This window comes from Gadus morhua, chromosome 3 (assembly GCF_902167405.1).
Source record: "Gadus morhua chromosome 3, gadMor3.0, whole genome shotgun sequence".
Taxonomy (NCBI): Eukaryota; Metazoa; Chordata; class Actinopteri; order Gadiformes; family Gadidae; genus Gadus; species Gadus morhua.
Window position 1 is genome coordinate 29014159 of NC_044050.1, and position 10671 is coordinate 29024829.

The 10671-nt window shown below is 50.6% G+C and overlaps 2 protein-coding genes across 4 annotated transcripts in view; one reads left to right on the forward strand and one right to left on the reverse strand.

The window, feature by feature from the left end:
* Nucleotides 1-2232, reverse strand: part of prdx2 (peroxiredoxin 2) — a 6964-nt gene extending 4732 nt beyond the window's left edge. Inside the window, exons 1-3 of the mRNA XM_030350630.1 lie at nucleotides 2107-2232; nucleotides 736-856; nucleotides 161-314 (exon numbers count right to left, since the gene is read on the reverse strand). Coding sequence (XP_030206490.1) covers nucleotides 161-314; nucleotides 736-838 — 257 coding nt within the window. The 5' untranslated portion in view covers nucleotides 839-856; nucleotides 2107-2232. The remainder of the gene's footprint in view (nucleotides 1-160; nucleotides 315-735; nucleotides 857-2106) is intronic.
* Nucleotides 747-10671, forward strand: wiza (WIZ zinc finger a). 3 transcript variants are annotated; one of them, XM_030350581.1, is made up of 9 exons: nucleotides 781-914; nucleotides 2744-2844; nucleotides 3104-3264; nucleotides 4017-4460; nucleotides 5105-6064; nucleotides 6621-6838; nucleotides 7187-7406; nucleotides 8222-8378; nucleotides 8883-10671. In XM_030350581.1, the coding sequence occupies exons 3-9, from the start codon at nucleotides 3252-3254 to the stop codon at nucleotides 9040-9042; spliced, it is 2172 nt and encodes a 723-aa protein (XP_030206441.1). In that variant the 5' UTR covers nucleotides 781-914; nucleotides 2744-2844; nucleotides 3104-3251; the 3' UTR covers nucleotides 9043-10671. The 3 variants fall into 3 exon arrangements, with proteins under 3 accessions (XP_030206442.1, XP_030206441.1, XP_030206440.1); XM_030350580.1 differs by having other exon boundaries at nucleotides 3193-3264; XM_030350582.1 differs by lacking the exon at nucleotides 2744-2844 and having other exon boundaries at nucleotides 747-914; nucleotides 3193-3264.

A 10671-nucleotide genomic window follows, 5' to 3' on the forward strand; every position in this document is an offset into this window, starting at 1 on the left:
ATTAAGTAGCCTTTTCCTGCAGGATGGCCGAGTTTAAGGTGTGAATCCCATTCGTAGTAATCATCTAAACACGTGCATTGGTTTGAGACCAGATGTGCTTCCCATTCGTAGTAATCATCTAAACGCGTGTATTGGTTTGAGACCAGTGCCCAGTGCTTACCAGGCCAGGTGGCTGAACTGGGAGTCAGTGGAGGCTCCCAGCACCTCACAGCCAATCTTGCGGAACTCCTCGGCGCGGTCGCTGAAGGCCACGATCTCAGTGGGGCAGACGAAGGTGAAGTCCAAAGGGTAGAAGAACAAGATCACGTACTTCCCTGAACAAACAAGAGGAGACAAGGAGAGTCAACACCAATGTACACACCTGTTGTACGTCCTAACACTTAAAAATAGTACTAAGTTGTGTAGCATCTTATCCTAGCCAACTCTGTTGCATATGGGGAATGGGTTAACCTAGTGATAGTTAGTGCTTAGCACTATGAACATCCTTACTGTACCGACAGCGATATATTGTTGTCGTTTCACTTTCTTCTGACAAATGTACTTATTGTAGGTGGCTTTGCATAAAAGCGTCTGCCAAATGTGCTCAATGCAAATGTTATAGAGGCACACGCTTGCAGTCAGTTTGGTTTGAAATTGAAGCGCGCAAAATTATATGGATTTATTAGACCAATCAACAGGTAGATCATTCACGTGGGCGTATTACAAACGCCAGAGTCGAGGTTTAAAGCCCTTCACCTTGGTAGCTGGACAGGCTGACGTCCTTGAACTCTCCGTTCACCACGGCGGTGGTGGTGAAAGCCGGGGCAGGCTTGCCGATCTGGGCGCTTCCAGCAGACATGATGACGGGGGTCGTTGCCTGGAGGGAACACAAACAGCAACCATCAAGAGAGGCTGGGGCTCAGGAGGCAGAGCGGGTAGGTTTGGAACAGGAAGGTTGCTAGTTCGATTCCCGGCTCCTCCTGCGAGTGTCGGGGTGTCCTTGAGCGAGACGCCCCAGCCTACATGTTCCCGACGAGCTGGCTGTCGCCTTGCGTGGCAGACACCGTCATCGGTGGGCGAATGAATGGGTGAATGTTGGGCAATATTGTAACGCGCTTTGAGGGGCCACTGGTTTAAAAAGCTCTGTATAAATGCAGTCTATCTACCCGTTTAGTCTCACCAGCATGCAGGATGGACTTCCAGAAGAAAAAGGCACAATATTTGTCTGCAATTAAAGTGTTCCCTGAAGGTTTTGAAGCCCTCCAGCTAAGTCACTGGGTCAGTAGTTTTTTTAAAAGCTTACACAGATTTAAACCGGCAGTGAAAGCAGAAGTAGCAGCTGCAGACCTCTCATGGGTTTTCTCGACACAATAGAGATTATTATTCGTCCAGGAATGATGAGAACCTCATGACCGACTTAAACACCAGCGTGACTGAACCAGTGCAGACCCTGCCAGTAAACCAGTCCAGAGCCTTGAGTCTAAACCAGTCTAAAACTGGCCACTAAACTAGTGCAGACCCTGCAGCTAAACCAGTCCAGAGTCTTCCACTAAACCAGCCCCCGTTACCCACTAAACCAGTCTACATCAACCACATACTCAGGTTTTACATGCATCAAGTGGTCAGTCGGTCTCATAACATAACTCAATAATATTAGACACTTTAAAAATAGCGAACGCTAAAAAAAAAGTAAAAGTAATAGCATTGTGGTCTAGGGCAGACCCAGCATGACTTTGCACTAAATCCTCCTGAAAACGCAGAAGGGGGAGGGAGAGAGGGGAGAAAGGGGGAGATAGAGGAGAAGGGGGAGAAAGGGAGAGAGGGGAGAAAGGTGAGAAAAGGGGGAGAAAGAATGAGGAGAAAAGGGGGAAAAGGAGAGGGGAGAATAGAGGGGGGGGGGGGGGGGGGGGAGACAGAGGAGAAAAGGGGGGGAGAGATAGGAGGTTATATAAAGAAAAGTGGATTGAATCGTGGAGAGACAAAGAGCGGCTCGAGGCCCGCGGGATGCGAACCCGCCACGATGACCCGCACGCCTCGCTGCAGCCATAAGGTTCCTTCCTCATGTCTCCTCGTCTCCTTAACATGGCGGACGTCTCCTAGACTAGCAGAAACAACACACACACTTACGTTGAGTAGGAGAGAGAACCAAAGTCAGCCGTGAGCACCGGACCACTGAGCAGGAGACCGGCGGACAGAAGGAGAGAGAGGCTGAAGTAGGCGGGACCCGTCAGCCTACCCGGAAGTTATAGTGCTTGGCCCATGAGTTAAACCAGAGGCGGATTACAGGGTTTTTCAAAGTAAAAGGTTGGAGGCAGACAGTGCTGCAGAAACAGTGCTTGTTTGAAAGTTGTGCTTGGTAGAGTTCAAAAGATTTGTATCATTGTTAAGTTTCTTAAACATTGGTTTGTATACGGATCGATAGGTATTACACTCTTGACAGACTGACAGATCATTTTAAATCGGGGATGGGGTGCTCCAGGCATCCAATGCAGTCACCACAACACTTTGGAACAGACAGAATAATGAAGGAGAAGGGAAAAGTGCATACAGGAGATGTAGACTGCTGCTAATTTTACACAAACAAACACATCGACAGAAACAGTCGTTCATTGATAAGTTGTCATTGGTAAAAGTTATACATTTGTCGATATTGTTTCGTAAACAATGTATTTCATTCATAGGGTTACACACGATTGATTCGCATTTAACGCTTCACGATATTAAAAGAATGCCTTTTATTTTGAAATGCCCTCTTCTGAATGAGGGCATGGACTTCCGCCCTCCCTTGTGCAAGGTTTTGTTGTCATCAAGCCTCTCGGGTAGATCTGCGATCTGAGGTCTCCAAGGTTGAAATAAACATAAAAGGTAACGTTAGTGGCTATATGATCTTATATCGTGTTTATTAAACTTATAATAAGTAAATGTATTCATATATATAAACACTCTGATCAAGCATGGCAGCCAGCAGTTAGCTGCATTCACATACACACGCACACACACACAGACACACACCCACACACACACACACACACACAAAAGGACGCTAAAAGTTCACCATAGTTTCCACATCACATATATATATATAATATATAACGTAATGTTCATCTGTGTTGTTGTGTCCCAGATATAACGTGCTCCTGTTTTTGGGCTAGCCGTTGGAGCTACCAGACCCTGACTCTACCTTTAACCCTGGTATATCTCCTCTCGTATCAGGGTCTGGGTGACACAAAGGTCGAGGTTTTACGTTTTGTAAACCTCAAAGGTCACCAGCCATGGAAAAAAGACGTGAGTACTGTTGATATGCACGCACACACACGCATACACATGTTTAGCAGGAAGCCGATTTAACTGTGACCCTTTCCACAGTCATACTTCAGCCTCTGTACCGTGTTGGGAAACAACATCAGGGTTTCCCACAGCACTTTACAGTTTATGCGGCCGCCAAAGCAACACACGCCTGGCGCCTTAACTTTTTTTATAATGTTAATATTACTGTAAATATTGTAAAATTATCTAAATATAGATCAGAACCCCCCCAACCACCTTAAAGGCACCCGGTGCAACTTTACGTAAACATTCAATGAAAAATAAACATTCAATTTCTAGTCTTTTTTACACGTAGTAAGTTTCAATAACTCCATACCATTACATGTCGACATTCAAGGAGCAAAGATGAGACGTCGCTGTGTGGTGAGAACTGATAGAAAATCGTAAACAACAACAATCGCCGGTGGGGAGAAGCCATTTTTCCATTGACTGGAAGCCTGCTTTATTTATTGTAGGTTACAAAAAATAAAGAAAATGGCGGCATTGTTGTTGTTATCGATTTTCTATCAGTTCTCACCACACAACCGACGTCTCATCTTTGCTGCTTGAATGTCGGTATGCAATGGTATGGAGTTATTGAAACTTATTTCGTGTAAAAAAGACTAGAAATTGAATGTTTATTTTTAAGCCTCGAAAGTTGCACTGGGTGCCTTTAACTAACACATTTTCTGTGGGAAACCCTGAACATTGCCTTGTTTGTTTTCGCGCAGCTTCATCCAAAAAGGTGTGTGGCGTGTGTGGCTGCAGCTTCGCCACCCGCCAGGGGCTGTCCAGCCACGCCCGTCTGCACCTGCGCCACCTCGGGGTGCCGCTGTCGGAGTGTACCAACGGGCCCATCGCGCTGCTCTACGAGCTCAAGGAGAGCAAAGGCTCCCAGCTGGACTTCACCCTGGACCCCAAGACCCCCATGGTGCCCCCCGGCCATGAGGTACAGAGCCACTCAAAGACGCTGTTTGAGGAGCTCCCCGCCCCGAAGGATCCTCTGCTGGGATCTCTCACCGGTGGGACCAGTGGTGTCGCCGCCGCTCTCCCACTGGTCTCTCCCCATAAGCGGACAGAGTCCAGGGACGTCGAGGCCCAGAGTTCGAGCTCCAAACAGACGACACTGAAACCAATGTGGGCCCCGCAGGACACAGACGCCCCCCTGTCCTTGGGTAGGTCCCCCCTCTGACCTGCATCTGATCTGTGCTGCTGTTGGGATATGCGTGGGGGTTCTAGTGACACACACACGCATACTACTACTACTACTACTTCTTCTTCTTGTTCTTCCTCTTCGGCGTTGTTTACTCCCTGTCCTACCATTAGAACAAAATAAGACTATGATTCATCCTTGATTAATGTTGCAACACGTTAACCAATCTTGCAACAACACAACATAGTGTGTAACAACACAACTCCGTACCAGTCTTATTTCCTGTTTTTCTCATTACTGAATGTTATCACTCTGTACATGCCACTGTGATGTGTGTTTGGGTCACTGTCCCCCCTCTCATTTTATGTTGTCTTTAATTTGTTTTATAACATCAACTCCTGTCCAGGAAAACGATAGTTATGTTATTATAACTCTAGTTCTATTTCATGTAGGCACGGGACAAGCCCATAAGGCGAAGCCTAGACGGCGTAGCCTACATGAAATAGAACAGATGTAAATTAGCCTTGTGGCTATAATCTGGCTCAATTATATATTGCGCATTGAAGCGGTCAAATAAACGTAAAAAGAAGAAGTGCATCAACCCAACATCTTATGCAACAACTGGGGAGTCGGACCATTTCAAACGCCTCCATTCCGCTCCTGCAGTGTCCGACACCAGCGACGAGGTGCACGTGTGCCGGGTGTGCGGCGCGTGGTACGAGACGCGCAAGGGCCTGTCCAGCCACGCCCGGGCCCACCTGAGGCAGCTCGGCGTCTCGGACGCGAGCTCCAAGATCAGCCCCATCGCGCTGCTGTACAGCCTCAAGAACCTCCCGCCGGAGGACCCCCGGCCCGGGACCCCCCAGTCCCCCCAGTCCAAACCCGCCGCCGCCAAACGCCCCTCCCTGGACCACCCCCCCTCCACCAGCGCCCTCCCGCCCCCCCCGCCGGCCAAGCGGCCCAAGGTGCCGAAGGAGTTTGTGTGCGTCCTCTGCGGGGAGCAGTTCGAGAACCGCAAGGGCCTGGGCAGCCACGCGCGCTCTCACCTGCGGCAGATGGGCGTGTCGGACATGCTGGGGAAGACCTCGGCGGTGGACGCCATCGAGGAGCTGGCCAGCAGCGGCGTGCTGGCGGACATCTGGCCGCTGACCAAAGGGGCCGCGGCCAAAGCCAGGGCGCAGCAGTCGGCCCCGTCTCCGGCGCCAGCCACGCCCCCGGCGCCGCCCCCGCCGTCATTCCCCCCCAGCGGCAGCGCTCTGTCCAGCCCCGGCCTCCCCTCGCCCGTCAGCAAAGCCCCGAAGGCGAAGAAGGGGTTCCGGCTGGCGGTGGAACCCCAGCTGAAGAAGCCCAAGCGGGCGCCGCTGGACACGGGGGAGACGCCCACCTCGGTGAACTTCATCGAGCCCACGTTCGACGGGCAGCCCATCCCCTTGATCCTGTGCGAGTACTGCGGCCAGCTCTTTGACTCGAGGAAGGGCCTCTCCTGCCACGTGCGCGCCCACCTGCGGCAGCTCGGCGTGCCCTGGTCGAGCAAGTCGTCGCCCATCGACCTCCTCCGGCAGCTGATGGGGAAGGGCGTGCCCCTGGAAGCCCTGGACCCGTCGTCAGGCAAGAAGTCCCACAACCGTAAGTCCACGCACCCCCCGGTGAGGTTAGACCAAGTCCACGCACCCCCCGGTGAGGTTAGACCAAGTCCACGCACCCCCCGGTGAGGTTAGACCAACGGGGCCGTTTGACCGGCGACACGTTGTGACACATCGTCAACGCTGTCAAGCCAACAGACATTAGCCAGTTTAGACATTATAAACACAACAAACAGGCCAAACATAACAAACACAACAAACAGGACACACACAACAAACATAACAAACAGGACACACAGTATAAACACAACAAACATAACAAACAGGACACACAGTATAAACACAACAAACATAACAAACAGGACACACAGTATAAACACAACAAACATAACACACAGTATAAACACAACAAACAGGACAAACATAACAAACACAACAAACAGGACAAACATAACAAACACAACAAACAGGACCCGGTATACACTATACCCACTCAGCGTCCCAGTGTCGGTACCTCACGCTCTATTGATGGGTGTAAATGCATCCCAGAGAGCGGCCCGGTGGCTCAGCCCTGTCCCTCTGTGTCCTCCCGTCCCCAGCCGCCTTCTGCGAGCTGTGCGGGTTCGAGTTCAGCCACCGGAAGGCGCTGGCGAGCCACGCCCGGGCCCACCTCCGCCAGCTGGGCGTCACCGAGTGGAAGAGCGACGGCTCCAAGGGGTCCCCCATCGAGCTGCTCAACGAGTGGATCCAGAAGGAGCCCGCCAAGGTGGCCGAGATCACCCAGCGATACCTGCTGGGGGACCTCTACATCAAGAAGGTAGGCGGGGGGGGGGGGCCCTACATCAAGAACGTAGGGGGGGGGCTCTACATCAAGAAGGTAGGGGGGGGGCTCTACATCAAGAAGGTAGGGGGGGGGGGGGGGGGGGGGGCTCGAGAGAGAGAGAGAGAGAGAGAGAGAGAGAGAGAGAGAGAGAGAGAGAGAGAGAGAGAGAGAGAGAGAGAGAGAGAGAGAGAGAGAGAGAGAGAGAGAGAGAGAGAGAGAGAGAGAGAGAGAGAGAGAGAGAGAGAGAGGCATTTCATTCGTTGCCTCAACCAGCCGGTCCCAGACCTCTGATGTGTTATCCTACTGGCCCTGACCCATCGCTGTGTGTTCTTCCGTCCCCAGAGACCGGCGCCGTCCCCCGCCCCCCCGCTGGAAGCTGTCCCTGCGGCCCCCAGGAGCCCTGAGCCTCTGGGGCCGCTGCCGGGCCCCCGGGCGGGCAGGGAGCTGCTGGGGGTCCCCGGGGCGTCCCCCAAGGCCGCCCGCAAGCTGTCCACCATGGAGAGGGGCCCCGGGGGGCCCAAGCAGCTGGCCTTCAGCGACGTCACGGTGCCGTCCCCCACCCGTAAGTTCACCTGGACCCGTCCCCCACCCCTCTTCTTACGCACTTATTGTCTGTAGTACGTCCTGGCACTTAAAAATAGTACTTAAAGGTTGGGTATGGAATTCTCTTTTTTGGCAATTTTTTGCATCCTTATCATAACCCACTTACAGCCACTGAGTTAGAAGTACTGACGTGACAATTAAACAAGTCAATCATCTGTGGAACGGGCCGGGCTCGAAATACTCCAGCCAATGTTTTCCAGAGCCACCGAGTTGCATTGGACAGTAAGTACGTCAATCAAACGGTCGTACTGCGTGACCCCTCCCCCTCCCCCGCTCCCCGCGCATGACCCCTTTGTGCACGTACGCAAAGCTCGTGACCCAGAGCAAGCTTCTGTTTGTTGTTATCCTGCGGTAGCTACTGGAGCTAGCTAACTAGCTAATGCCTCGCTCTCGTGCATCTGTGTTCGCGCTCGTGCATGATTGCGCGTCCGTGTACTGAAAGCAGCAAATGTACTTATTATAAGTCCCCTTGGATAAAAGCGTCCGCTAAACACCCTCAATGTGAATGTCAATGTAAGAGAGGATGGAAATACCAGAGTCCAAGAGTACTATAACAGAACGTTGAGTAACAAACCCAAAGTGTTTTCCAGGAGTCCGACCGGTGAACACGTGAACACCAACATGATTTATCTTCTTTTGTTACGTGTTCTTTTTAGAACAATAAAGTAAAGCACCACGTGGTGGATCTCTTGTTCCGCTCATCGTTCCCGGTCTCACCGTTCCCCAGAGAACGATGACGGACCGCTCACTAACGAACCCGTCGGTTGTTCCCAGGCGTCCGCCCGCTGAAGCCTCCGGCCGCGTCGGGGCAGGAGAACGTGGAGGGCAGCCCCCCGCCCCCCCGGCCCGGCAACATCCCCGCCCTGCTGCCCATGCCCCCCCTCACCCCCCTGGTCAGCCTGGTGGGGAAGGTGTACTCCCTCAAGTGCAGGTCAGTGGGCGGGGTCACGTCAATACCCTCAATAACTATCTAATGTATTGTAATAATAATGCTCAAACCTCCATTCTGTGGGTGGATTAGGTGGGTAGACGTGTGTGCATTTTTTGCGTATTGATTGGCATTTGTTTTTGAGCTCACCTGCTGGAACAACTGTCCGACAATTAACCATCGTTTTTCTGTCTACTTCACTCCAAAAAAATGTAATTCAGTGTTGTTTAATTGTTTAACTACAGGTCAAAAGAACATGTTTTCAAAACGTGCGATGTAATTGTACTGCTTTAAAACAGTATTGGAAGACAGAAATACTTAAAACAAGGAAACGTAGCCCCTATCAAAGACAGGGGACAAGGGAAATTAAAGTGTGTGTGTGTGTGTGTGTGTGTGTGTGTGTGTGTGTGTGTGTGTGTGTGTGTGTGTGTGTGTGTGTGTGTGTGTGTGTGTGTGTGTGTGTGTGTGTGTGTGTGTGTGTGTGTGTGTGTGTGTGTGTGTGTCTAGGTTCTGTGAGCAGGTTTTCCAGGGTCCTCTCTCGGTGCAGGGGGACTGGATCGCTCACCTGCAGAAACACATCCTGAAGCTGGGCTACAAAGGCAAGGCCTCGCCCTCCCCCGCCGTCGCCATGGCAACCCAGAGCATGGTCGACCCCGCTGCCCTCTAGTCCCGCCCCCCTCTAGTCCCGCCCCCCTACAATCCGTCAATCCGATACATGCATGGCTACTGCAGATAAGTCAGTCCTATAATTGATGGTGCGTTTTAGTATTCTTTGCGAACCGACTCGGGTCTCGGATCTGACGCCGTGCCCCCGCTTCAAGCGTTTTATTATGTTTTGCTCGGTCGTTGGGTCCGTGGACGTTGCCTAACGACACACACGAACACGCCCCTTTTCCTCGGACGGCGAACTCGCCATCTCGGTTGAACCCAGCGGTGACCGAGCCAAATTCCGAGACAGGATTCAAGTGCGGGCGTGACGTCAGATCCGAGATCCGAGTCGGTTCGCAGAGAATACTCGAACGCAGCATCAGTTCAACCGAGATGGCGAGTTCGCCGTCCGGAAAAAAGGGGCGTGTTCGTGCGTGTCGCTAGGCAACGTCCTCGGACCTCCGAGACGGATGGTTAATAAAACGCAGCATAAGATGTATGAACGTGGCTAGATGGAAGACGGAGAAAGACCCAGACCCAGTACTGAAGGGAAATTAAAATTGAGGGGAAGTACTTAGGCGGGCGGAGCCAGGCTCGTGGTGGTAAACTACTCAGTCTTTTGCTTTCCTTTAACCCTTTACTGTTACTGCTGGTAGTTTCTGGCAGCACAGGTTGTAATATTCACAGCCTGTTCCCTGGCTGTGGAAGGCTCAAAATCAGGCGTGCAGAAAAGATTCGCCAAGTTTTTTAATGCAGCAATGATGACCTTTTTTAAAAACTTGCATTAAGGATACACTGTTTTAAAATTATATGTTGTCTTCTGTCTCTGTCCTATTGGGCCGCAGTGTGTGTGTCTGTATGTATGTCTTTTAACACACACACACACACACATACACATACACATGCACATGCACACACACACACACACACATACACATACACATACACACACGCACACACATATCACACACATCAACAACTAATTGAATGGGTGTTTTGGTTGGGGGCATAAATCCAAACGCCAATTTCTGTATCACTGTTTTGGATTATCATGGACCGGATGTTTTTTTTCAGAATTGTGATATTCATAGGCTGAGGAGAAACGAATGCTCAATGTCCACACTAATGAATCTAGAATCCTATATATATTCTGTTAAAAAAAGTTGATGTTCAATGTTTAGTGAGTTTTTATATTCTATGCTGTTAAGAAAAGTTCTCGGGAAATGTGCCATTTATTGTAAAAAGAAAATAACGAAAAATAGAAGGCAATGTCCCGTGTTGCCTGTAGAGGGCGCACCTGAACCACTTAGAAAACTGTCCTTGCGTTTGTTTGCGTGTAGACTAGGTTTAACCTAATGAGGAGGATAAAGTCGACCCATTTGTCCGCCACTACGCTGTGATACTTTATGAAGAAGAAATAGTCATTCCATATCTGTTTACACCCCGATGGATCTCAACAGCACACACTTATGCAGTTGCAATGCTTGAATGCGTGTCCCTTAACAACATTCTGTCCAGGCTCATAGGCATGTTCTACTCACAAATGTGGAATTTCTTACCAACCATGAACATGTGATGGAAGTCTATTTGACTTTTTATCAACTTTTGTAGTTTTGTTTATATTTTAAATAAACATGCCAACATGGGA

Excerpts from the sequence above, each read along its gene's own strand:
- wiza (XM_030350582.1), top strand. Across the intron at positions 4,461-5,104 it reads AGACGCCCCCCTGTCCTTGG|TGTCCGACACCAGCGACGAG; the intron begins GTAGGTCCCCCC and ends CCGCTCCTGCAG. Across the intron at positions 6,839-7,186 it reads GGGACCTCTACATCAAGAAG|AGACCGGCGCCGTCCCCCGC; the intron begins GTAGGCGGGGGG and ends TTCCGTCCCCAG.